Source organism: Thermobia domestica, chromosome 1, assembly GCF_964235325.1.
Source record: "Thermobia domestica chromosome 1, izTheDome1.hap1.1, whole genome shotgun sequence".
In the NCBI taxonomy this organism is placed as follows: Eukaryota; Metazoa; Arthropoda; class Insecta; order Zygentoma; family Lepismatidae; genus Thermobia; species Thermobia domestica.
Window position 1 is genome coordinate 313,225,684 of NC_137454.1, and position 26,733 is coordinate 313,252,416.

General features: G+C 35.1%; 1 protein-coding gene across 12 annotated transcripts in view; it reads right to left on the reverse strand.

Annotated features, from left to right (window-relative positions):
* The window catches only part of LOC145662289 (uncharacterized), a 179,330-nt gene extending 154,759 nt beyond the window's left edge, over positions 1-24,571 (reverse strand). For 2 of the 12 annotated variants that reach the window (XM_081727805.1, XM_081727794.1), the window contains exons 1-2: positions 22,123-22,278; positions 1,370-1,895 (exon numbers count right to left, since the gene is read on the reverse strand). In XM_081727805.1, the coding sequence (XP_081583931.1) occupies positions 1,370-1,779 (410 nt within the window). In that variant the 5' untranslated portion in view covers positions 1,780-1,895; positions 22,123-22,278. The other 10 variants (XM_081727766.1, XM_081727740.1, XM_081727749.1 and 7 more) reach the window with 10 other exon arrangements.
* Positions 24,572-26,733: the final 2,162 nt, after the last annotated feature.

Here is a 26,733-nt window from a genome sequence, read left to right on the forward strand (position 1 = left end):
TTTCTCGAAAACCTATTACGTACCACATTCAATTACACAGATCCATTTCAATCCATATAAATTACCAAATGATATTTACGGTAATTTGATATTTCAAACTATTCCGCGGATATGATAAATAGTGGTATAATTTGCAACATAGCCTGAGAACTCGGAATTGCACTTACCATAACGTATTGTGTACTATAGAAAGACACGAATTGTTTTTGAAGACAAGAATTGTTTTTAAAGGTATCTACAAATGTGCCACATTAAGTCACTATAGCAACCTTTATCAAACCTTTTTACATCTTCGGAAATGTTCGAGATGAAAATTTGTTTTACAAAGCATTATGATCTTCATTCAAATCTATCTAAGAAATTATATGTAATATTTATGTAAAAACGTTTTCAATATAAATTCCTTGAAAACATAACACTTTCGATTGCTTGTAACTGAATTTACTTCTTTGAAATACGTCTTATGGTGATCGTGGTAAGCAACACTAAGGTAAGTTGGATATGCTTTCCCCTTTCGGTCTCAATTGAGTTGTTAATGTTGTAGAAGCCCCCAACAGTTGATAGTTCTCGGTATTTGTGATACCCTAGTGTCCACACTTCATAATATTAAATAATAAATGTGTATTGTATGCTTTCCTTTGATATGTACTTGAAATATCTATAACCTGACAGTGTCATTTAAAAAACAAAATTTTTGCTACTTCGGCAACACTTGTTTACCTGACAGTACCGCAGATTAGGCCCAACAGTCTATTACTATCGATATTAGCTTACTACAATATTTCGGCGCTTTTTAATTAATTACTTTAAAAGTTACAAGAACATATCAACATAAATGGACAATCATGTAAATTAACAAAGCCTTGAAGACTAAATTTCTGTAAGAGCGGGCACAGTTAACATTACAAAAGGATTATTTTTGATGTAATTATCTGTATTGTCTCTAGTAAGAACCGACACAACCAATATTTTCAAACGAAAATACATTTGATGGAAGTCAGTAAAAGTAAAACAATATCAATGATGTGAAAATTCGGAGCTAATCGATGTCTTACCGTGAGTCAGTAAAACGATTTTATTGCTATATACAACACACCTGCAGTTGTTCTGCCAGTTTAAAATATAATAATAATAAAACTAATAATAATAAAACTAATAATAATAATAATAAGTTGAACTTACACTGCCATTAAGTGATGACAGAGAAATTTTCATTGAATTAAGTGTCGGCTCATTTATTACATTTTCTACAGGTGAGTTAACGAAGTTTAAAATTAACAAAGAAATGGTAGTTAGCAAGTACATAAATCAGAGAAAAACTTTGGAAAAAGTTATGGAAAAATGAAGAGATCCGTAAATAAAAATCTACCTGGCTTTCTGATAGTCGTTATATAGTTCTCGAAAATCATTATCTTCAACGTTCTCTTTTGTGTTTTTTCCAATAATACCATGCCTATGGATGCTTGATTCTTCCGTAGTTCGTGTAGAGGCATTAAATTCATCAGATATTGACAAACGCTTGATCAAACATACTGCTTTTGAAGTAAGTTTCCAATCTGCTTTTGCATCATGATCACTATCTTCTAAAATATTACTTTTACGTCCCAAAGATTCATTTAAAATTATATGTCTGTCATGAAATCCTTCACTTCCATTTGCTACTAATTTGTTTTGTTCCAAATATACCATAGAAATTGCTGAAATATTGATCTTCTCTTTTAATTTACTATCAAATAATTTAATTTTGCACTCTTCAGCAAGTTCAACTTCGTTTTCCATTTCAAATTTAACTGAAGAAATATTGCACCAATCTAAAGCAGTTTAAGTGACACAAGAATGTGTTTACATTGAAGACTCAAGACTTCAAGATATCAGATTGAGTGAAACGAACGTGTCTGAAAACAGTAAGAAAAATATCATTCATTATACAAACACTCTAAAAGACGCACAATAGAAAACTGCAAAATTACTTTCAAAATTTACGTTTATTCTATCTATAATCTCAAGGAAAAGTACTTTTTAATGCTACATCTGGGTTACTATGTAAAGAATTAAGAAAGGTTCAAATCATTATTACTTTGTAAAACAGACATTGGTTATGTATCAGTTGTTTCCCGAGTATTAATAATAAACGAATACATAAATAAAAACAACCATAAGTGAAACAACTCTCCACTGAATTCTCCACATGGTTCTAAATAATAAAGCGAAGAAAACAGCAATAGCAATGGTTCAGTGGTAATTTCTTAATTCTGATTGGTGGATTTAGGTTTGATCTATGTTCATTTTAATTTTTAGTTTGTATTAATCTTCATGTTTTATCGTCTCTTTTTTTCATTACATTTAAACCAGCCCTTCTATAAGATAACGGTTCAGGACGATGTCGGCCAGTTACCGAGGTGAAAATCTACTTAACAATGGCGAAAGTATTTATGAACAACGCTGTGTAACGGTGATGTGTTACACCTCGGTGTGAAAGCAATACATTACGAAGAAATGCGAGGTGACCCTAGCCTGGTTATGTTGTTATCCGCAACAAAGTACTAAACATATTGTGCAAAAAAAAAAAAAAATTTCAAGTCCTTGAGACAGAAGTCAATACCCTCAAGGCAAGTCACAGACCACTAACATCATAAATAAATATCTTTTTAAGACTTCACTATCAGTCTCAAATCGAGAATACGAAAAAATAAAATTACTTACAAACGCAAAAAAAAATAAATAAATAAATAAACGTGAATCTGTATCTAAAAATTAACAATTTGTGTCAACAGGTAAGTAAAGGGAATTGACAGGGAAACTAATATTAGACTTACATCACTGCACAAGAAATTTGAAAAACAAGAAAATATCTCTTTTACAAAAAAGTCAAAAAGACATATAACCTTTAACGACTTCCTCCGGAGTTGGAATCAAAACCTTATCGTGATTAGAAGAAAACCGTTATATAAAGTCATTTTAAATTCGAAATGTACAATTACTGAGAGAGAATCACATTCATCACACCTTCAAATCCTCTTTTAACTTTATGAAGTAACTTTTACTGACTTATTGTACTTAATCTTAGCAAACAGTAGTAAAATAGGTGCCGTAGTTGTTTCAATGCAATAAATTTGCACTATCAAAACGTTTTATTTTTATTTTATTTATTTTTAGTTTATGGTGCAACAATTATCTACTATGAAACGATGATGGTGAAAATAATAATAATATTGGAACGATGAAGGTAGAAGGGAGAAACCCAACAAAACCCATGGCAAATTTTGGAGTTGCCCCACGTTGGAAGTATTCACGAGACGCCACTGGTCTCGCTACTATTTTTATTGCAATCTACACATACGATTTGGTAATGCGATTTTTTGTTTGAAGGCTCTACGTGCAGCATTAGCTGCGATATAGGCCCGGTACGTTCTTATTGAATGACCCGGTATATATATATCGTAGATTTGTTTATTTCTGAAAATTACGTATTAACAGTAAGCATTTGTTGCATTCACCAATAGTCTCCAAGGCAGCGTATGAAGGTGAGCGAGTCCTGATTCTGACTTCTAAATACCAGACTTGGCGCTGAGAATTTGATAACAACTTATCGTTTGTGAACAGATTGCTAGAGACTAGAGTTTGGAATTTTTTTCTTCGTACTTAGCTATCTGTGGTTCGTGAATCACACAACAGATCGCCAACGTTTGTCGGTGACTCAATCTATGCTTGAGAAGTAGCAATAAAATTATCAAACAATAATTTTCCATCTATTATTAAATAGACTGGCGTGGCAATCTTACCTTTATTTTGAGGATGGCAAACTTCAATTTATTAGGTGTTCCATTTCGAACTGTCGTTATCATGTTTTGCGGTGAACAGTGATTTTATTTCAATCAGTGCAGTTTGCTTTGAATTGGTTTACAGTTATTCATCTTAAGTTATTGACATGGAAGCGGAACAAGACATACGCAACATTTACGACAGAAAAACAAACGAAGCCACTAAAGAAGAAACAGTTCGTCAACATAAAGTAGTCGAGTTCTCTCTCCAATGTGAAAGTAAATATTTTTTTTCTGTCCTAAATAAATTGTAAACTTTGTTGGTGTAAATTAGGTAATTTAGAAAAGGTTACTTGTTAAATAGAATCTATGAAGCCTTATAGTTTATATATGTGAGAGAGCACAAGAATATTTTTTTTAGAAAAAAAAAAGGAAGTAACTCGAACACAAGTTGGATTTCCTACTCCCATAACGAAAGATGTCTGTTCTGTGTAATTTACGATCTGTTTACAGAAAAAAAAACAAAGCAGGCCACTAAAATTCTAAGCGTGTTTTTGACAAATTATTTTTATAATTTAAGGAACGAAGCATTAGAATCAATGAAACAACATGAAAATCACAATTACCATTAATATGGAGGGGTAAATAAGGCGTCAATGCAAATTTACATGAAGAGAAATAATCAGCACCAACTAAAGAATTGACAAATAGGAAGAGAGAGAAATGGAATACAGAAAAAAATGCCTGTACTTATCGTGGGAAATACTGGTTTACGTGGTCAGCAGAATCTATCTTTGCGAGAAAGTAAAGACTGGTGTCGAACTGATTTGTTAACTCCAAAACAGAACGACAGGAACTTCCAAAGTCTCCTTCGATGCACTGTCAATTCTGGAGAAACAGTTCTCGAGGAACATTAAAACGGAAGTTCTAAAAACGCCGTGTACACTAGCGCTAATGTACATAATCCCTTGCTAGATAAGTTCAGACATTTATTTATAGCTTAAAACTCAGGACAAAGTAAAGCAAAGCAAATATTTCAGTATTTTCACTGACGAAACAACAGACGTTCCTCAAACACAGCAGCTCTCCCTGACCGTGCGCCTTCGTGACTTTGAATGAATACGTTCTTAAAGACAATCTGGTTTCTGATCGAAAAGTTTGTTCTATATGTCACCGAGAATGGTCTGTCAAAGTGATGGAAAAAAGCGTCAATAGTATCGGGTTCAACATGTACAATTTAGGACTAAACTACGAAGGCGCTGAAGCCATGAGTGGAGAGTTTAGTAGAGTTTACGCTTTAATAAAGAAACGATATCCTACGTCCTTGAACACTCACTGTATTTTTCAATTTCATAATGTCTACCTTCTTAATGCTTCCAATGTTCAAAATATTCGTAATGTAATAGGAGTTATATCTGCAGTTCTACACATGAAAGTGCAAAAAGAACAAGAATTAAAAAAAAAAAAAAAAAAAGTCCGATTACCTTACAAACTTTTTGTGAAACTAAAAGTGTGACAGGCATGAAGCTGGGCTACTGTTTAAAGAAGCGTTAAAGCTTATTGCTGCACTTCAAGAAAGAGTAAGTAAGGAGTCATTATTAAAGACTTATTTACTTTAGCATATCGTCTATGGTACACCAATGAATAACACATGTATTTTCTAGTTCATAGTTCTGTTTATTATACAGACCTCCCTCCTTGCAAGATAGTGCTTGAAAGTTTGTTCGTTTTGTGTAGTGTGTGTGTGAGAGAGAAACTTCAAAATTCATGTACTGAAATAAGGAGCAGAAAAACAAAAGCTTCAAAACACAAGGGAAATAGTGCACTGCGACGGTACCAATTACTCTTACTCAGCATATTTATTAAAAAGCAGACATTTATGTAATTTCTTCCTGCGTACAAAACTAGGTAACCAAAAAGTTCCTGCAGTTCTAGGGAAGTGACTACAAAAACCAACAGAGTGAACGGCAGGTAGCTTTAGATTTCGAACTAATCTTCATCAGCATCCAATTTCTTCTTGAAGCTGCACAATACTCTGGTCGTGCATCGAAAGAAGTTCGTAAATACCTTCCACGTGTATTATTCATTAGCGAAGGATTTCCCACGGAGGTGTTTGGCAAGGAAATGAAAGAAGTGATAAACTGTTGGCGCAAGGCCCGGTGAATATGGTGCATGGCACAGTGTCACCAGCCAAGTGGCTAAACTGTCTCCCGGGTCCTCTTTGCCATATGTGGATTGATATTTTAGTGCTGAAAAAGACACCCCTGCGATTCACCAATGCTGGTTTTTTCTGATAGTGGAGGTCAGCAGTGATCGTCTGATCAGGTGCAAGGGAATCGTAATGCACCACTTGCTGATAATTCCACTACAGAGAGACAATAACTTACCGTGGATGAGGAGGCGGTCTTGAGGTATAAGGAACAGGGTCATGTGGCGACAACCAATGTCTAACACGGTTGGAAGTGTCAAGGTCCCACTTTCCGTCACCAGTGAGCAAGCGATCAAAGATGTGTATATCCAGATGCCGAGTGTGCAAGGACAAACAGACTGTCATTCGCTGTTCACTATTATCTTCTAATAATATATGGGGTGCCGACTTGCTTAACTTGTATAACTTCCGTGTAATATGCAGGTGCACCCTGACTGTTTCAGCGGAAACGTGGAACATTTCTGCAAGTTCACCACACGTTAGACCACTATGTTTCTTGATGGCTGCTTTCAAGATCTAGTCATGCAGCACATGTTGTTCACTGCGAGGTTCATCCGAAATCCCCCAAAGGGAATTTCTGGAGCTAATTGGTACCGGTGGGTTAATTCATGGCATTCTCCCCAAACGCCTCGCAAATTCGGCGCCTTGCTGCAGCTGCTAACAAGTAATTTTAGGTTCATTCATCAAACACACCCGAAGAAATCGCTTCGATACCTCTATTGGTATTCGACACTGGACGAGCTATGACCATTGTCATGTGTGTACTCAACATCCCTGTATTACTGAAGATCGATAGACCTAGTGCTGATCGCTTGCCAGGAACCTGCACCATTTCATTTCCTCTGTGAGCACATCATTAATGGAACTTCAAAATCGGGAGGAACGTTATTGGTTACCTTGTACTACCATTTTGTCATTAGTTTTTCCTTGTACAAAATGAGTTTACTTCAATCAGTAAGTGGATATATTATCGCTGTGTCCAGTGATTCTAATCTCAATCTTGGGGGCCGCGGTGGCTCAGTGGTAGAGCGTTCATCTCTGGTGCTTGGGGTCCCGGGTTCGATCCCAGCCCCCGCCAAGTGAACTTTGTGGTGGACAAACACCGTGTGCGTGGGTTTTCTCGGGGTTCTCCCGTTTCCTCCCACTTTCTTCACTCCACCATTTCATTCATTTCTCATAATCACCGTCTCCTTTAGCCCAACCGGCATAACCGTGGGACGTAAAACTCAAAGATTTCATCTCATTTTTTCTAATCTCAATCTTCTACCATCTGGACTGTATAAAAGTCTAACAGAAGTTTAAAAGAGAATCATTTACCCTTACCAAATATCGTAATAACAAGCACATCATTATAATAACATTAGCTTACGTTCATAATTACTACGTCACTATCTTCAGAATGATATATTATCAAGTGATAATATACTCATGTGCGGCCATAAATTCGTTAAAGCTTCCAGAAATTTTCCAAAATGTTAACATGAATGGCAATTTGAGAATAATAATTCGGAATACTCTATCATTGGGCATGCCAGGATGGGAGAAAAAGCTCTTTGCAATTGGTTGCGTAGAAGATAAGTCTTGCTCAGGAAGACCACTAACGCGAGTAGAAACAAAAGTTCGCCAGAAAGTTTATTCGTAAGCGGTCACTGGAATTGTTTATTCCATATTGGACATTACGAAAACACATGAAGAAGGATTTGCACTTAAAGGCAATTAAACGTTCGTTTCTAAACGAATTTTGTGATAGTGACATGCAAAAAGTCAGCGGGCTGGTGGGCGAATGCTGAACGTCTTTACAGCTTTTCCTTCAAGGGAGAAAATGTTTTTTCGGGCAGTGTGTAATATATCGCAGTGCATGCAACCAGGAACTTTTATTGAGTAAACAAAACCCACATTTTTATGAAGAATTTGAACACAATCCACCACGTGTCATGAACTGGGTCACAATGTCTGGAACCCACTTGGTAGGTATTCCTTTAATGGTGTATTCCATATCTGCAAGATCGGGAAGTGTTCGGACGTGTATGGTTACAGCAGGACAAAGTACCGCCCCATTATGCTATTGCCGTTAGAGAATATTCCAATGAAGTATTTCCTGATAAATGGATTGGACATGGTTCTGTTCATTTGCCTACACTTCGATCTTGCGTCATTGCATTATGTGGGTTCATAAAATAAAAGGTGGCTATAACACGTTACGAGACAGCTGACGAACTTAAGAATGCTGTTCGACTTGCATTTACTGCCATCATACGAGCAATATTGTGGAGAATTTCACAACGCACATTGAGGAAAATCACAGTCTGTTATAAAAACGATGGTGAACGGACAGACAGTCCGGAATACATAGTCACACTACATCGAAGTTGTACTCTACCTTGATTCCACATTAATACAATGCGAGAATCTCTTAATATGTGGACAGCGATAGGCAGTAACAGAACTTTGTTATTACTCTGTATAATTCGAATGGTTCAGATACTGCGGCAGGCGGGATTTAAAATATCACAAAAGAAAAAGTATGATTCCGAACGCACCATTTATATTCAATGTAATTAAGAATGCATTGCGTCATGGGACATCTGTATTACAGTTGGTTCTGATTACGTTATTAAATGGCAATAAAGTATATATATATTATTATATCTATGTTATCAATGTATTCCGTTAAACTAATGGAATGCATGGCACTCAGATATATAAGATAAATGTTTGTTTTAGCGAATCACTTTATTTACTCGTACGTCTTTCAAATGGTCCAATTTTCTCAAACATGTACCTTCCAGTTCTCCCTCACTTTTTCTTATTAATAATTTGAATTTAAATTTGAAGCATACTATAGCTCACTTAGTAAAATTATCTTTATTCTGAATCGTAGGAAAGTAAGTACAGTAGAGCGTCGATTATCCGAAGTAATTGGTGGACATGGGTGTTCGGAAAACTGGTTTGTTCGGATAATCGAACTGTACATGTTTATTTGCCAAAAAGAAGTACTGTACAGTAAATTTATTCATAAAAACAGGCATCTCTTTAAGTATTACAAAGTAACGTACAAAGGCAACTTTAGTAGGAATATATAGTATGTGGTACAGTTTATTAAACAAAAATATGTACATATTACATACGCATTTTGAATGAAAAATACACACAGTACACAAAATTAACGTTTAAAAAAATCCTTTAAGCGAGCGAGTACACAGTTCGGTTAAGCGGTCGTTCGGTTGACCGACGTTCGGATAATCGACGCTCTACTGTATTACTTAACTAAATTGTTTTTATGAAACTGCATAATGGCAAAATCCTACTTAGCGAAATAACTATACCAGAAATAAGGGAATAAGTTTCGATACAGGGTATCTTCCCATATACGAATAATTGGTCCAGCACTATTCCATTTTGGAGGGGCACGAGCTTCCCAAAATTAGGGGATGAAATGTAAATTCTGATTTCGAAAGAGGAACATACAAGAAATCGGAATATATGTAGATGTTAACTGTAAATTGCGTACCGGTAACACGCTAGAATATACAATACGAAATTGCACCTGTAAGCACACAAGAAATTAGATGCAAAAAAGTCGGCTTTTTTGAATCGATGGTTTTATGCACATAAAAAGCCGTTTTTTTTGGGGGGGGAAAAAGCGAGAATTTTGGAAATTTTGGCTCTTTTCATTTTTATGATTTTTCTATTTGAATCGCTTTCTTATAGTATACTCTAAAGTTAAATAAGATTTCATGACCTAAATACTATATTTCGCTCTGGAATTCACCATCATGATGGATGGAGCACATGTTTTATAAATTAAACATACAGTACGTATTATTTGAGGGCAATTGTAGAGGATACTTAACTTTATTTTAACTTCTGAGTTATAAACATATTTTCTTCTCTACGTTATTTCTTTTCAGCCATCCGTGTTTCATTTCTTAAAAGATTAGTAGGCCTACTCTAGCTTCTAGCATATAAGTTAAACTTATGTTTTTCAATATATCCGTCAGAGTGTACGTTTGTCAATATATCTGTCAGAGCGTACTTCAACATTTTTGTTATACTGTAGCTGTGCAATGATTTAGCAATTATCTTCCGGATACAACCTTGAATACAGTTTTATAGAAATAATCAGTAGCGGATTCAGAAAAGTATTTTGGGAGGTGTTTCTCTGCTTATGTTTGTTTTTTCTAAAATTTCCTAATTCTTATTTGGGAGAAGCGTGAAGTTTATGAGTATAGGCATAACTAATATTTCGTTTTGTTAGTATTCAGCAATAATCTTCCGGATACAACCTTGAAGACCATTTTATACGATAATCAGTGGCGGATTTAGAAAAGTGTTTTGGGAGGGTTTTTTCCATATTAATGTTTACTTTTTCTAAAAATACCTAATTTTTATTTGAGGAAAGCTTCAGGTTTATGAGGAAAGGCATAACAAATATTTTGATTGTTTTCGAAATTTCGTAATTTCGGGGTACAGGCTTCAATTTGTAAGACATTCCTACCCTAACCGTTCGCAAATACGTTACTGCTGGTAACTAGTAATAACAACGATTTAAAAACGATAAACGAAGTCGGCTAGGATTCACAGCACACGCACTATCACTACATTCACAGATGGAATTAAGAGAAACTTCTCAAAATGCTTGAATTTCGGGTTGAATCTCGAACTTCCCGACAGAAGTGCAAAAACTAACAACTCACTCATGGTTGTTGTGCAGTTGTGCTTAACAAATATATTCTCTCTCTCTCTCTCTCTCTCTCTCTCTATGGCTTATGGAATCCGAAGTTTCAGTGCCGCGTTCACAAAAGCTCTCCACTGACTTCTATCCTTAGTCAACTGGATCCACTTTTTACTTTGTATTCCTATTTCTGCGAGATCCATCTTAATATTGTCCTCCCATCTGCCCCTAGGTTTTCCTAATGGACGTTTTCCGATTGGATTTCCAGTTAAAACTTTGAAAGCGGTCCTACCCTTTTCCATTCTGATTGCATGATCTGCCACCTAAGCCTTCTAGACTTGATGACCGTAACGATGTTTAGTAAACCGTATAAATTATGCAGTTCTTCGTTATGAAGTTTCCCCCATTCCCGTTCCTCTTGTGTCCGATCCCCCATCGCAAACGACCATGTTTCACAACCGTACAGAACAACAGGCATGATTATCGTTTTATATATTTTAAGTTTTAAATTCCTCGACAGGATTCGCGACGACAAAATATTTTGAACTAAATAATTACACGAATTTCCTGATTTCAGTCGACATTTAATTTCTTTGTGGATATGATTTTGGTCTGGTAATATTCATCCTAGATATTTGAAAGTATCCACTTTGTCGAAAGTACTATCTGATATTTTAACTCATCCACAATTTGCCGTTTTACGATCCCAGTGAACTTCCATGTATTTAATTTTCTCTGCATTTACTTCTATACCAAAGTCGCTGCAAGCGTTAAGTAAGGCCTATGTATTTCTTTCTATTGTTCTCCTATCACCCCCTAATAAATTTTCATCATCAGCATACGCCATAACCTGGTGAATACCATTCAGCTCTATGGCCTGGTTGCTATCTTTAATTTTCCTAACAGCGTACTCCGGAAATTTGCTGAATAATAATGGCGATAACGCATCTCCTTGTTTCAGACCATTCTCGACGTTCAAGCTCGTGGACAAGAATTTTTTTACTCGGACTTTACTCTGGGATTCATTTAAACACATTTTAATTAATTTAACTAGCTTTTTCGGTATTCCGAATTCTGTAAGAATTGTACAATACTTCCCTCCAACCGAGTCGTAAACCATTTTAACATCAATAAAAAGCTGATGTACTGGGTAATATATTCCCATTTCTTTTCGAGTATTTATCGAGTAGTAAATATCTGGTCGATAGTTGATCGATTTCCCTAAATCCACACTGATAATCCCCAATAATTTTATCAGCGTATGGAATCAAGCTTGTTAATATAATGTTAAGAGAAATGCCTCGCTAATTATTACAATAAGTTTTCTCGTCTTTCTTGCGAATTGAAATAGTGATTGATTTTTTCCACTCTTCTTAAATGTATTCCATAGTTTTTTTGTTTTTTTTTTTTCAAAAAAGTTGAAATTAATTCCTGTCGTTAAAATTTCAGAAACCTTCAGGACTGGGTAAACCGTGATGTTGGTTATAAGTAGTGATGTGAGTTGGAAAATTTTCCGCTTTATTTTTCCGGAAAATTTTCCCCTTTGAAAAAATATCAGTAATCATATCATATTCTCAGCAATCACAAAATTGGTTGAATTCATGTATAGAAATGTTAAAAAGTGAAAGATCGTTTAAAGAATCTGAAAATTTTCATGGCTCAGACAATTTTCAGTACTATGTAGGAACAAGTGAAACAATTTTTCATGAATCGAAATTTTTCTCTTATATGGAAAAATTGAAGAACTTTTTATGAGTCGGAAAATTTTCATCATTTTGAGCAAAAAGTAAAACAAGTTTGTGTGAATCGGAAAGTTTTATTGGCCTGTAGAAACAAGTGAAAGGAATTTTCATAGAACGGAAAATTTTCATCACGATGTAGAAACAACTGGAAAAACTTTTCCTAAGCCACACAATTTTGGATATTATGTATAGTGATTTAATAGGGGATGATAGAATAGAAAGAAATGCAGGCATCTTATTAAACGCTTGCAGGGACAAAGGTTTAGAAGTAAATGCAGAGAAAACTAAATACATGGAAGTGCGTCGGGACCGGAATACAGCAAATTATGGGTGCGTTAAAATATTAAATAATAATTTTGATAAAGTGGATAGTTTCAAATATCTAAGGTTAACATTAACAGAGGAAAATCATATTCACGGAGAAATTAAATGTCGACTAAAAGCAGGGAATTCGTGTTACTATTCGGTTCAAAATCTCTTGTTGTCGCGAATTCTGTCGAGGAATTTGAAGCTTAAAACATACAAAACGATAATCATGACTGTTCTGTATGGTTGCGAAGCATGGTCACTTACTCTGAGGGAAGAACATAGACTGAAAGTATTTGAGAACAAGATCCTGAGACGAATATTCGGACCCAAGAGGGACGGGAATGGGGAATGGCGGAAACTTCATAACGAGGAACTACATAATTTATAAAGTTAACCCAACATTGTTAGGGTCGTTAAGTCTAGGAGGCTTTGGTGGGCGGGTCATGTAGCTAGAATGGGAGAAAGTAGAAACGCTTTCAAAGTTTTGACTGGAAGACCAATAGGAAAACGACCATTAGGAAGACCTAGGCGCAGATGGGAGGACCATATTAAGATGGATCACGCAGAGATTGGAATACAAAGTAGAAACTGGATGCAGTTAGCTAAGGATAGGTGTCAGTGGAGAGCTTTTGTGAACGCGGCATTGAACCTCCGGGTTTCGAGTTAGTTAGTTAGTATAGTGATGTTAGGTGGAAAATTTTCCACTATATTTAACTGCACATAGAGCTACAAAATTGAGTTTCTGTCGAGGAAAGTTAGTCAGCAACAAATTGTAATTTTCCAATTAGCTTTCGGGAACCGGAAAATTTTCTAATATTTCAAGTTGGGAAGTAAAATGTTACAGTGTTTTTCCCTCTCTCTTCCTCTGCGAGCTAATTCGTTGCTAAGCGGTTAGCATGCGGAAGACCTGGCTTCGATTCCCAGCGGGAGCTCATGTAGTTCGGATTCCACGTTAATCAGTTGGTCCCGTCTTATATAGTCTCGGTGCTGAAAGGGACGTTAAACTCAAACTCCTCTCTCTCTCTCTCTCTCCTTCTGTGTGTCTGTGTGTGTGCATGTGCATGCAAAGTGCAGAGAACAAACATCGAGTTCGTATATTACAAATATTCCATTCTATTATTTAAAATTTCAATTTATTAAAAGTCATGAATATTTTCCGATTCATAAAAACATACTCCACTTCTTCCTACATCGTTGTTTAACCGTAAAATTTATTCCTAATAAATATTGTCTTAAAAAATTTCATGAAGTGAAAATCTAACGATTCTTCATTTCAAAAACGTTTCAAAAACTTCAATGCGTTTTTCCCTCAGAATCCATCTTTGATCTTACAATATTAGATTTCGTCTGTCTAATACGCATAAGACGGTTTTCTCATAGCTTTACTACTTTTATAGATTTACATACTGCAACATTTATAAGTAAGTAGATATAATATAAAGTGCCTACTGTAAATTTTTGACTAACCAAAATTCGAGTTTAAGTAACTCATCAAAGCAAATACTGACGATTTTCTGGAGATAAACATTTATTCATATATTCATTCAGAAGAAAAAGTGAAATATAACTAATAAGGAAGCTGATTTGTGTAGTTGTTCTTCCAATAAAATAATAAAAGAAACATAAAAAGCTGCACTATTAGCGCTGCGTTCTAAAAGCAACAAGTAATTTCATTTTAATGTACAAAATAATATATATATATATATATATATATATATATATATATATATATATATATATATATATATATATATATACTTGTTCTATCGAATTGTCATTATTTCTAATACATTTTTATACATAATAATGGTACTTTTACAATATAAATATCTGCTTTAAGATGTTGATTATACAAGATTCCAATATTGAAATTATGATTTACGTGTGTAAAACAAAACAAAATCATTTTTTATTTTCTGTTTCAAAAATGATCTTCATAAGGATTTTTATGTAGTTTTTTTTTTTACATAGGCAGGCCTATATCTGAAGAAATAGTGAAATTTTCTGTTTCTGAAATTAATAAAGTCACGAAGGTTTTTTTTTTTTCAATTTCTTGTTACATTTTAAATATTGGAATCGGATATTCGTTCTCTACGAACTCCATGTATGTTCCCTGAATTTTACACACACACACACACACAGAGGAAGAGAGAGAGAGAGAGAAACACTATGTTTTTACTTACCAATTTGAAATATTAGGAAATTTTCTGGTTTCCGGAAACTAATTGGAAAATGATAATTTGTTGCTATCCAACTTTCCTCTAAAGAAATTGAATTTTATAGCTGAATGTGCAGTTAAATATACTAGAAAATTTTCCACCTATCATCACTATACATAATATCCAAAATTGTCGGGATTATGAAAAGTTTTTTTCACTTGTTTCTACAGAGCAATAAAACTTTTCAATTCACAAAAAGTTGTTTTACTTTTTGCTTCAAAATGATGAAAATTTTCCGAATCATAAAAAGTTCTTCAATTTTTCCATACAAGACAGAAAATATTTCGATTCATGAAAAATTGTTTCACTTGTTCCTACATAGTATTGAAAATTGTCTGAGCCATGAAAATTTTCAGATTCTTTAAACGATCTTTCACTTTTTAACATTTCTATACATGAATTCAATCAATTTTACGAATACTGAGAAATTGTTACTTGATCACTGATATTTGTTAAGAACGGAAAATTTTCCGGAAAAGTATAGAAGAAAATTTTCCACCTTACATCTCGGATAAACAACGATGTAGGAATAAGTGGAGTATGTTATTATGAATCGGAAAATTTTCATCAGTGGTTACAAGCCTAGGAAACCACACGATCAGATGAACGGTCTATTACACATATGATCCATGAACAGAAAATTCGGTACTTGCCCGATTCTAAACAAGCTTAAGGAACAGTCAGTGCATTATAGAATTCGGAATTTTACTGATTTTGCAGATCCAAAGCACCTGATAGGTGGTAACAGATTATTACGTATGGGATCAATGAATGAAAAATTTGTTCGAAATATCCATACAATGTATATGAAAGTTAAACCTTAAAAGTTTCAAGAATGTGCAAAACCACCCGAAACCAAGCTCTTGATGTGCAGCCTTTAAGATTATCATATAAATGTATTTCTCTCATGTTTTATTTTATTTTATTTCGAAAAGAGGGTGTGTGATATTTTGAAGTAAAAATATTACATACAATTATGCTAGTTATTTGTGTATCATTTTTTAAATACTTTTTAATACTTTAATACTTTTTCAGTACTTACTTTTGTGTATGAGTGTAAAAAATTATTACACTTATTGGTTAATCCTTAGGAATTAATAATGTAAATATGTTAATTAAAAAAAAAAAAAATCTTTTCGAAATTCATGGTTTATTTTAGGTTTTATATTATTACCTACATCAACCACTAATTAAATGAGTTTTTGTGCTGTAGAGAAGCGAAACACAGTCTGCTCTATCAATTGAAAGCAAAATTTTGAAAAAAGACCAAAATTTCCCAAGCAAAAAGCGAAGCAGGAAAAACAGAGTTTTTTTTTAAACAAGCCGGTTTTTCTCCGAGCCCTTGCATCTCGACAAGAAAGTATTGTTAAAACAGAACCCATAAACAGCAGTGATGTAATTCGTGATTCATGATAATCAAAATATTCGATAAGCGTCTGATTTATTCCAGTAAGTGGTCTGAAGTAACGTATTACCAATTATGGTAATATTCGGAAACAGGAACTCTGCAATATGATATTTAAATATCAGAAACATTATTAACCAACTATTTGACTTACCGACTTCGATTAAGACAAAACATTAGGTTCTCTAAGAACTTCTCACATGATGTAAAATAAGAAACAAATACGAAACATAGTGTGTCCTTTTTACACTTAACATTCTATAAATAGCCATGAGGAAGTGAAATGACATGTGAAGCCAGTATACATAGGGATCATGCAAAACAATGGATTGTTGCAAAGCTATGGCACACGCAAAGCACGTGCTTTCGTGCCAAACGAAGAGTTTTTCGTATATCATCGTTTGTGTGTATAATCACCGTCGCACACACGCCTGCACTGTTCCGACGCAAGCAGTGCAGGCCCTCCTATTAGAACTCGGTTGCTCTAGCATTAGTGGCTTTTAGTGAAAAATAACACAAGTTTGTATTTTACACACTAGTTATCCCATGTCAGCACTTCAAAAGTTAGTCTCCACCCATTAGTGTAACACTATATTAAGAAGTGCTCGCATTATTCCAGCAGACGGTGCTACCAAATTTTAACACATTTCTTACATTTTCTGATCAGGTTAGAGCTTTGAATTCTTTTTAGCAGAGCATGTACTAAATGAGGAGCTGCATTAGTACTTGCAGATTGATTTAAGGAGGGCCCAACATAAAGACATTCTGGAAGTACTGGACTACTGTGCGTAAAACACTGAACAACTTGTGCTAGCTGGACACTAAAAAGAAAACAGGGCCTATGTTTAGCAGAAGGGGTCCAGCTGTTTTCTCTAAAAATGATACAATTTTGGTAATTTCTGTTCACATTCGGTTAGTTTAGGGTAGGGTTGGTTAGTTTAGGGATCAAGCATAATTTGCCAAACAAATGACAGAATTTCGCTTATTTCTACTAATATTACGTAAGTTTATGTTAGTTCAGGTTACTTTACGTTAGTTTATGTTAGGTTAGGCTAGGTTTGGTTACGGTATGTTACGTCTAAATACTTGCATCATTCATTTCTCCTGTAAATTTTGTGTTTTTTACGATCTTCTGGACCCCTTGTACTAAACATACTCCGAAAACAGTTGCAACCTAACCGAGTCAGGCCACGGTCGCAGCAGGAGAGCCCGAGCGGTAGCGCGGAGTTGCACCCGTAGGGAGCTGGCGCGTCAGCCACTAAGTGTATAGGCACAAACTGTAATGTAGGACTGGCAACATTGCCTATCATAAGATGTAGAGTAGTCTGTGTGTGTAGTGAGCGGGTAGTCAGCAACTGGTAGTTAAGCTTTGTAATAAATATATTTTAACACATTTAACGTGTTAAATATTATTCAGAGAAACCTAAAGTATATTAAGAAAGACTAAAGGTTACGACACATGGCGCAGTCGTGAAAATACGCCAGTATACAGATGGGCATTAAGTTCCTATTAATAATATAGCTGTTCTGTGGCGAGTAAGTGATTTTCAGAACATTGCGAAAATGGAATCTGCACGCATACCAGAAAAATTAAAATTGGAGGGAAATATCCAAGCTTCGTGGCGACGTTTTAAACAAAGTTTCACTATATACATGAAGGCTGCAGGACATAGTGCTAAGGCAGATGACGTAAAGGTTGCTATATTACTCAACGTAATAGGTGAGGAAGCAGTTGAACTTTTTAATACGTTTAATTTGACTGACGAACAACGTAATAATTACGATCAAGTACTCAAAGCATTTGAGGAATATGTTATTCCGCACAAAAATGTGGTGGTGGAAAGTTATGTGTTTAATTCCCGCATACAAGAAGAAGGTGAAACATTTGATTCCTTTGTGACTGACCTAAAGAAACTAGTGAAGACATGTGACTTTGGTGAGCAGACAAATAGCGTAATACGAGATCGTATTGTATTAGGAGTTCGAGATAAAGAAGTACAAGGGCGCATGCTTCGGGCTGGAGAACTGACATTGGATAAAGCCATAGAAATAGGGAAAGCAGCGGAATTATGTAAACAACAAACTGAACTAATACATCATAAAAACGATGCCTCGATTGGAGCCGTAAAGAAAACTGCAGCGGCGACAAAAAGTGCGAGGGAAGTAGAAAAGCAAAAGCAGGTGGGTACAGAAAAATATAAAAATAAGGCACGTAGAAATGACAGTACTTCACAGTTAGTGTATTTATGTAAAAAGTGTAACACGTCACACAGTAAAGCAAGTTGTCCGGCGTTTGGTAAGCAGTGTAGGAAGTGCAAAGGCTACAACCATTTTGCAGTGGGGTGCAAAATGAAGGCGATAAAGCGAGTGCAACATAACCAAATTCAGTCGGAAGATGAAGACTGTGATTTGTTAGTGATATCGTCTGCCCAGGTTTGTTCAGTTACACAAGTGGGGGAAGTGCGTGAATGGACTGAAATGGTAAAAATTCAAGATCAAAACGTTAAGCTCAAGCTTGATACGGGAGCGGAAGCTAATATTCTTCCGTTACAGGTTTACAAGCAAATTGACTCACAAGCACAATATAGGCCTACAAATGTGGTGTTGGAAGTTTATGGTGGTACAAAAATAAAACCGTTGGGTATTGTAAATCTGTGTTGTACTCACAAAAATGTAAAAGCGAACATAGATTTTCTTTTAATTAAGGATAACAATAATGCATGCAAACCGTTATTAGGTCTAGATGGTTGTGTGAAATTAGGGTTAATAGAACGTGTGTCAATAAACCCCGTAAATGTTGTAAACAAAGATGAATTTTTAAGGCACAACAATGATGTATTTCAAGGTGTTGGTAAATATCCTGATAAATTGCATATTACGGTTGACGAAAAGGTACAACCTATAACTAGACCTCCCAGAAGGGTACCGTTGACAATCCAGCCAAAATTAAAAGATGCGTTAAGTAGGTTGGAAAAAGAAAGGATCATTTGTAAAGAGGAAAATCCTAGTAGCTGGGTTAGTAATTTAGTTATTGTTGAGAAACAAGATGGCTCACTAAGACTGTGTTTAGATCCGAAGGATCTAAATAAGGCATTGAAAAGAAATTATTCTTTGCTTCCAACAGTAGAGGAAGTTAGTGCAAGGTTAAGTAATAAAAATGTATTTAGTGTTCTGGATTGGAAAAATGGGTTCTATCATGTAGAATTAGATGAGAGCTCAAGCAAATTATGTACGTTCAGTACTCCTTTTGGATGTTGGAGATTTTTAAGATTACCATTTGGCTTGTCAGTTGCCCCGGAAATATTTCAGAAGCTCAACATGAATTATTTTGGTGACATTCCAGGTGTTGTCATATATTCTGATGATTTGTTAATTGCAGCAAACTCAGAGGAGGAACATGATAAAATAATGAAGCAAGTACTAGATAGAGCTAGGCAGCTTAATGTCAAATTTAATCCCAAAAAACTTCAGTATAAAGTGAGTGAGGTGAGATACTTAGGATATATTTTTAATAAGCAAGGTATGAGACCTAACAACGATTTCGTTAAAGCTATCACAGAATTGAGTATTCCATCCAATAAGAAAGAGCTACAAAGGGTGTTAGGCATGATTACGTATTTAAGTAGGTTTATTCCTCAATATTCAACTATCACAGCTCCATTAAGGGAACTGTTAAAAAAGAATGTAGAGTGGCAGTGGCTACCTATCCATACCAAAGTATTTAATGAACTAAAAATGATTGTATCAACTGCTCCGGTTTTGCGTACCTTTGACCCAAAGAAAGAAATAGTGATACAATGTGATTCATCAAGCCAAGGGCTAGGCTGTTGCCTAATGCAAGATGGCCACCCGATAGCGTTTAGTTCACGTAGCCTTACTCAAGTAGAGAAATCATATGCTCAAATTGAAAAAGAATTGTTGAGTATAGTGCACGCGGTTAAAAAGTTTCATTACTACGTGTATGGCAAACCAATTACTATTGAAACAGATCATAAACCATTATTGGCTATTGTAAAGAAAAATGTATCAGATATATCATCAAGTAGGTTACAAAGAATGTGTCTTAGATTGTTAAGGTATGATATTTCATTGAAATATGTACCGGGTAAACTAATGTACATTGCTGATTTATTGTCTCGTGATTTTTTGCATGAAACGGAGGAGTCAGATAATTTTATTACAGAGGTAATACATAGTTTAGCTGCTAATGTACAAGCTACTGAGTCAAAGAAAAAACTAATAATTGAAGCAACAAAAAAGGACCCTGTTCTGTGTAAAATTATGAAAATGTATTACGAAGGTTGGCCTGAAGATAGAAAACAGCTCGATGAGTCAGTCAGGTTTTACCACAAATTACGGCATGAAATTGTAGTAGAGGATGGTATTGTATTCTTAAATCATAAGATAATTGTTCCTACAACGTTGAGAAAAGAGATTCTCAATCAGTTACATCAGGGACATTTTGGTGTACAAAAGACAAAAGCTAGGGCCAGGCAAGTAGTATATTGGCCTGGATTATCAACTGATATTGAAACCATGGTTCTGAAATGCCGAATTTGTGAAAAATACAGAGTATCAAATTGTAAAGAACCACTGAAATCGCATGAAATCCCAAGTTTACCTTTTGAGAAGGTAGGTCTAGATATTTTAGAATATGGTGGTAAATCATTTCTTGTGTTAATGGATTACTATTCTAAATGGTTGGAACTGCTACCGTTAAATTCAAAATCCTCAGGTGAAGTGATAGAAAAACTCAAAACAATTTTTATGACGCATGGAATTCCAGCTATTATTGTTTGTGATAATGTTCCGTTTGGGTCAAAAGAATGTAAACAATTTGCTAAAGAGTGGGGTTTTCAGATTGTTAACAGTAGTCCTAGATATCCAAAATCAAATGGGCTTGCGGAAAAAGCGGTAGGCACAGCAAAAAGAATTCTTAAAAAGTGTAACGAGGAAGGAAAAGAGTATTATTTAGCTTTACTTGAGTATAGGAATTCTCCTATATTAGGCAGTGAGCTTTCACCGGCCCAAATTCTAATGAGCCGCACACTTAAAACAAGGTTGCCTATACACAAGGTATTATTAAAACCGAAAGTACAAGAGAATGTAGGTGTATTGTTACGAGAAAAACAAAACAAAGACAAAAAGTATTATGATAGACAATCAAAACAATTGGTAGAGTTAAAGCCTGGGGAAAATTGTCTGATACAAACAGGTCAAACTTGGACTCCAGGTCAAATCGTAAGCGTACATGCAAATCCCAGATCTTTCATTGTTAAAGATATTAATAACAGAGTTCTCAGAAGAAACAGAATTCATCTAAGAAAATCATACAATAAACCTGAATTTATAACGGTACAGGATGATGATAATTGTAAAACAGAAAATGTTACACACGATGATTCACAAAGTAATGTTAATAGTGAAGTAGTGACTGATAAAAGGATTACAGGTAATAATGTTCCAGGTAGTGACACAGTAACAATGCAAGATAATGTAAATGAAACTGACACAGGAGTTCGTAGATCTAAAAGACTAACAAGGAAACCAGTTTGGTTGAATGATTTTGTTTAAGTTTCAAAAGGGGAAGATGTAATGTAGGACTGGCAACATTGCCTATCATAAGATGTAGAGTAGTCTGTGTGTGTAGTGAGCGGGTAGTCAGCAACTGGTAGTTAAGCTTTGTAATAAATATATTTTAACACATTTAACGTGTTAAATATTATTCAGAGAAACCTAAAGTATATTAAGAAAGACTAAAGGTTACGACACACAAACAAGGATAGTGGAAAGCACACTTACACATACAATACTTTCTCTATCACTCAAAATTCATTTCAATATGGTGTGCACTACCAACAATTACTTATCTTCATACTCTCATTCCTTCACGAAAACTGTTTCACATCGTCCTTTACCTATGAATTTTGTTCTTGGTAGAACCGTCTGTTCGAGTGAACCGGAAAAGCTTTCTAAGAGTGGATTTCCTGTCAAAGTAAGAAAATATTTCAGGTCCCCATAAAATATCGTAGCACAATATAGTATTAAAAAAGAAAAAGAAAAAATGAAAAGTAAAATGAAGACATTTTTAAAAATATACTACTTGCAACACGAAATATCGCAACGCGCACTGGCGTATTCTTAATGTAATTTTCAAATTTTGGTTATTACAATCTAAAAAGCAAAACCAGCATACCATTCTATGTACAGACAGGGATTTATTTGTAGCCAGGGAAGCCTGGGAATTTCCCCTCTTCTAAATTTTGACTTCCCTGTCTCTAGGCTTAATTCAATCTTCCCAGCTTGGGAAGATATTTTCCCCCTTTCTTAAGCTATAAATAAGTGCAATGATTAAACTTTACTTTTTAGTAGCGATTCTTCATTTTTTTCAGTATGTTTATTGTCGCGAGCTATGTTGGTCTTGTTTATAAAATTGCTTCCCGAAGAATTGTTCATAGAATTGCTTTCAGTTTCTTCTGCAGAGTGTAAGAGAGGCTTTTCCAACTTAAACTTACAGCATACAGACGCTAGAAATCATTTATCTGTCAAAACCCTCGAATCTCTTCTTTACATAAACATTAATGGGCCAGACATGACTTCTTTCAATGCACAAAAGTATGCCTTCAGCTGGATAAAAAATGGACATCATATTGCTACCGACAAACCAACTGAAAAAGACGGTATCCAATGTAAACCAACCTCCTATTGCTTCACTATTCTAAAGTGAGGTACGCTGTGAAAATATTAATTTCTAAAGACAGTGTTAGATAACACGCCGTAAGTCATGCTTCAGCTTTCAGTCAATCCTTTCTTGTGATTTTGTTGTAAAAACTGTAAATATTGTAGGCTACAATGGCTGTTTCAATCTGGAGAGTAAAAGTGAAAGAAAAGGTAAAGCATTTTTTCCCCCTAGGTAGCATCATATTGGCAATTGTTTAATACATGCTCATGATTCTTCGGAGACCAGATTATAGTCTTTGTTCAATTCTGGATTCGTTTTAATACCAGTATGTTTTGTTGAACAGAAGTTTACTTTCAGCAGAACAGTGCTAGCGCCACACGCCCCTGAATCTAATTTTATTAAGTAGAAGGAGCAAGTGCAAAAACTCATTTATGATATGAGGAATGACATTTAATACCGTCTTTCCCCTTCTATTTAATAAAGTCAGGTTCAAGTGTATGTGCACCTATTACTGTTCTGCCCAAAGTAAACTCTTACCTTTTATCGTACTTATTGTTCGGACGAGGAATTTGGTTTTCAAAGACCAAACTAGAACAGACTAAAGAATTATTTGTCATAACAAAACTTTTACGTAGGAGTGTGACACTTGTTACGACAAATTGTGCAGATTGCAATGTAACTATAGGACTTTTACTGGATGCTGCACACTTGTCTTCGGCAGTAGGACGAAAAGCAGCAAGGTAATACATGTAAACTAAAATCTACCTAACCAAATCTTATCTAACGTACCTACCCGTATTTATCATAAATTTGTTTTTCAAAAGGTGAAAAAATGAAGAACTTGGGGACCACCTATCAAACTAGTACCATTATTTTAAAGTAGGTAGGCTTAAAAATAACGTTGTCCTAACCCGACTTTAAAGTTGTTCTGTTATACGGAACACAATCTTACATTCCCCCCTTCTACAAAATCCACAAATAAATCACTGTGTACAGATAATTAACTTTACATATATGAACGTGATAATTTAAAAAGACGCAGATTGGCAACACGTGAGAAACTATTACCCAATACATATACGTACACAAGTCAATACTAAAATCCCAAAGCCGCGTTTTTTTTTTTTTTTTTTTTTTTCAAGCCTTCTTGTCTTTGTCGTAGACCATTACCGGTCAAATAGGTAGGTGCACCAGCTCTCCAGTATTGTGTGCTACGATAGGAAAATGTCAAATGTGTGCCTCACACGGGTGATTTTTGATTCAGAAACAAAATTGAATAAAATACAGGACACAATTGGGAAGAAAGGACAAAATCGGGAAAGAAGTTCAGACAGTGAAAGAGGGCTGAAAGACAAGTTGAACACATCAAAAAGTTTGAGGAAAGTGCGAAGTGTAAAATAAAAAGAGAACAAAGAGTAGAAAATAAGGGATGTACGTACGTGTAAATAGAAAAGAAAGTGTAAGTGTAGCGTAGGTGAATAGAAGATCCCACTCAACTCTCTTTTTCACAGGGGCCCACCACACACGAGACACTCACCGTAACAGCCACGGTCCGTCTCCTTCTCATTCCTTCTTGTCTTGTCGTAGGCCATAACCGGTCAAATAGGTAGATGCACCAGCTCACTTGTCGTGTCTGCTACGATTCTTATAAGTTAGAAATTAATATTTTCCTTAATTAAAAAGGACTATTGATATTCTTGATGGAAAGAAGCATATTTTTTTTGTCAAAATGTATTTTCATCATGTTTTTGTGCCATAATGATCTAGTGAACTTAATAAAGCCAAACTTCGTCCTCCGGTTATTTTATGTAGGTTTTAATAGATATTGTCAGTTTCTGGCGTGGTAATTTACCTTCTTCAGTTTCAATTTAAAAAATTGTAGAGCACGGTGCGAATTAAGGCCAGAGACGGAGGAGAAAACCCCCTTCTGCAAAGCTTTTATCCCTGGCTGGAAGGCAAAAAAAATCCCAGGGGAATACTACTTTCCTGTCCTATCGTCAGTAGTGATGGGTAAATTCCCGGGAAGATATTTTTCGGAAAAATTCCCGGAAAGATTCCCAGAAATGGGAATATTCCGGGAATTTATGTACAAACACAAAGAAAATTTCATTCTATTACAATATTATGATTGCAAAATAAAATTCGTTTTTACTTCAATATACTTACTACTGTTCTCTCCAGAGGATTCTTTAAAGTGTATATTCTGAACGGTTTTATGCTTATTAATTATTATTTTATTCTATTTAGACACCACGTATAAACATATGTTTAATTACTGGATGTTTAAATAAGTAAATATGTACTATGAAAAATTTTGGTATAGAAAGTCCACATACCTTTATACCGCTAAACAGTTTAAATTAATATGTAAGTGGGTTTTCTAAACTTCACAATTCTACTAATATTATAATCATAGAAATTTTCAAACGTTATAAACAAATTAGGTTGGTAACTGCCAGAAAACATGAAACTTTCGTAAGGTTGCCAGTGTATGGGATGTCATATATACAAAATGTTGATTTCAGGCAGCTATACACTGTGCTTTGTTACTCTGTTCTTTCTGTGTACTATTAAATCTCAAATTTAAGAATATATGCTATTTCTAACAATATACACGGTGTTACAAATATTCGCCAACAAAGCTTGGTACATGAATACACCGTAAAATGAATCAAACAAACCCTAATTAGCACAGGTCCGGAAACAACGATACTACTGAAACATCCTAAGAAGCAACCCTAATTTTGATATGTAAACATTTTAAAATTATTAAAACAAACGAAAAACGTGTTACGCAAATCGTAAATATTATTGTTTTTCTATTTCACGATATGAGTTCATCTGAAGAAGATGAAATAACCATAGCTAGAGGTCTGCGCGGATACAAAATATCGCATCCGTACCGCATCCGCAGCATCTCTATCCGCATCCGCAACACCTCTATTTGCATCCGCATCCGCCTCCGCAGATAATAAGGTAGCAAATATATATACAACTTACATATTCTATAGTACACGTAGTTTTCTTAATCAAACGAAACAATATATTATATCAGTTTCCTCGCGATCAAATACCAACTACGATAAACAAAATGCAATATAAACCGTGCAGATACAAATTAGAAATTAATGAACGATTTATGTACTTACCCAAGATCTTCAAATGCAGATATCGGAAATAAAAATAATGCCACGTAGGTAATATCCCCTCAATCGACTAATTTTAGAGCACAACACTAAGTTTTTAAACTTCATCATTACTCATAAAAAAGAGAGCATTTGTTCTAAACACAAAGACGAAATAGAAATAATCGTTATTAAGAAATAAAAATTAATCACAGGACCGCAAACACATTCGCATATCCGCGTCAAAAAGGCCCGGGTCAAAAGGGCCCGGGTCAAATGGGCCCCGGTCAAAGGGCCCTGCGACAAAAGGGCCCGGGTCAAAAGGGCACCGCAACAAAAGGACCTGAGTCTAAAGGGCCTCTCCCTCAAAACGGCCCCGCGAGAAAAGGGCCCGAGTCAAAAGGGTCCCGCGAAAAAGGGCTTGAGTGGAAAGAGCCCGGGAAGAAATAGTCCCACGGCCAGAAAGCCTGAAATCAAAACAGAAGTGGAAATCAAAGATGCACGAGTGGATAGTGCCACCTTAGTAAGTAGAAGTGATTGTCTAATAGAAGGAAGAATATCAGTGGTTATTAGAGACAAAAAGGAAACTTGAATGGTGATCTTAAT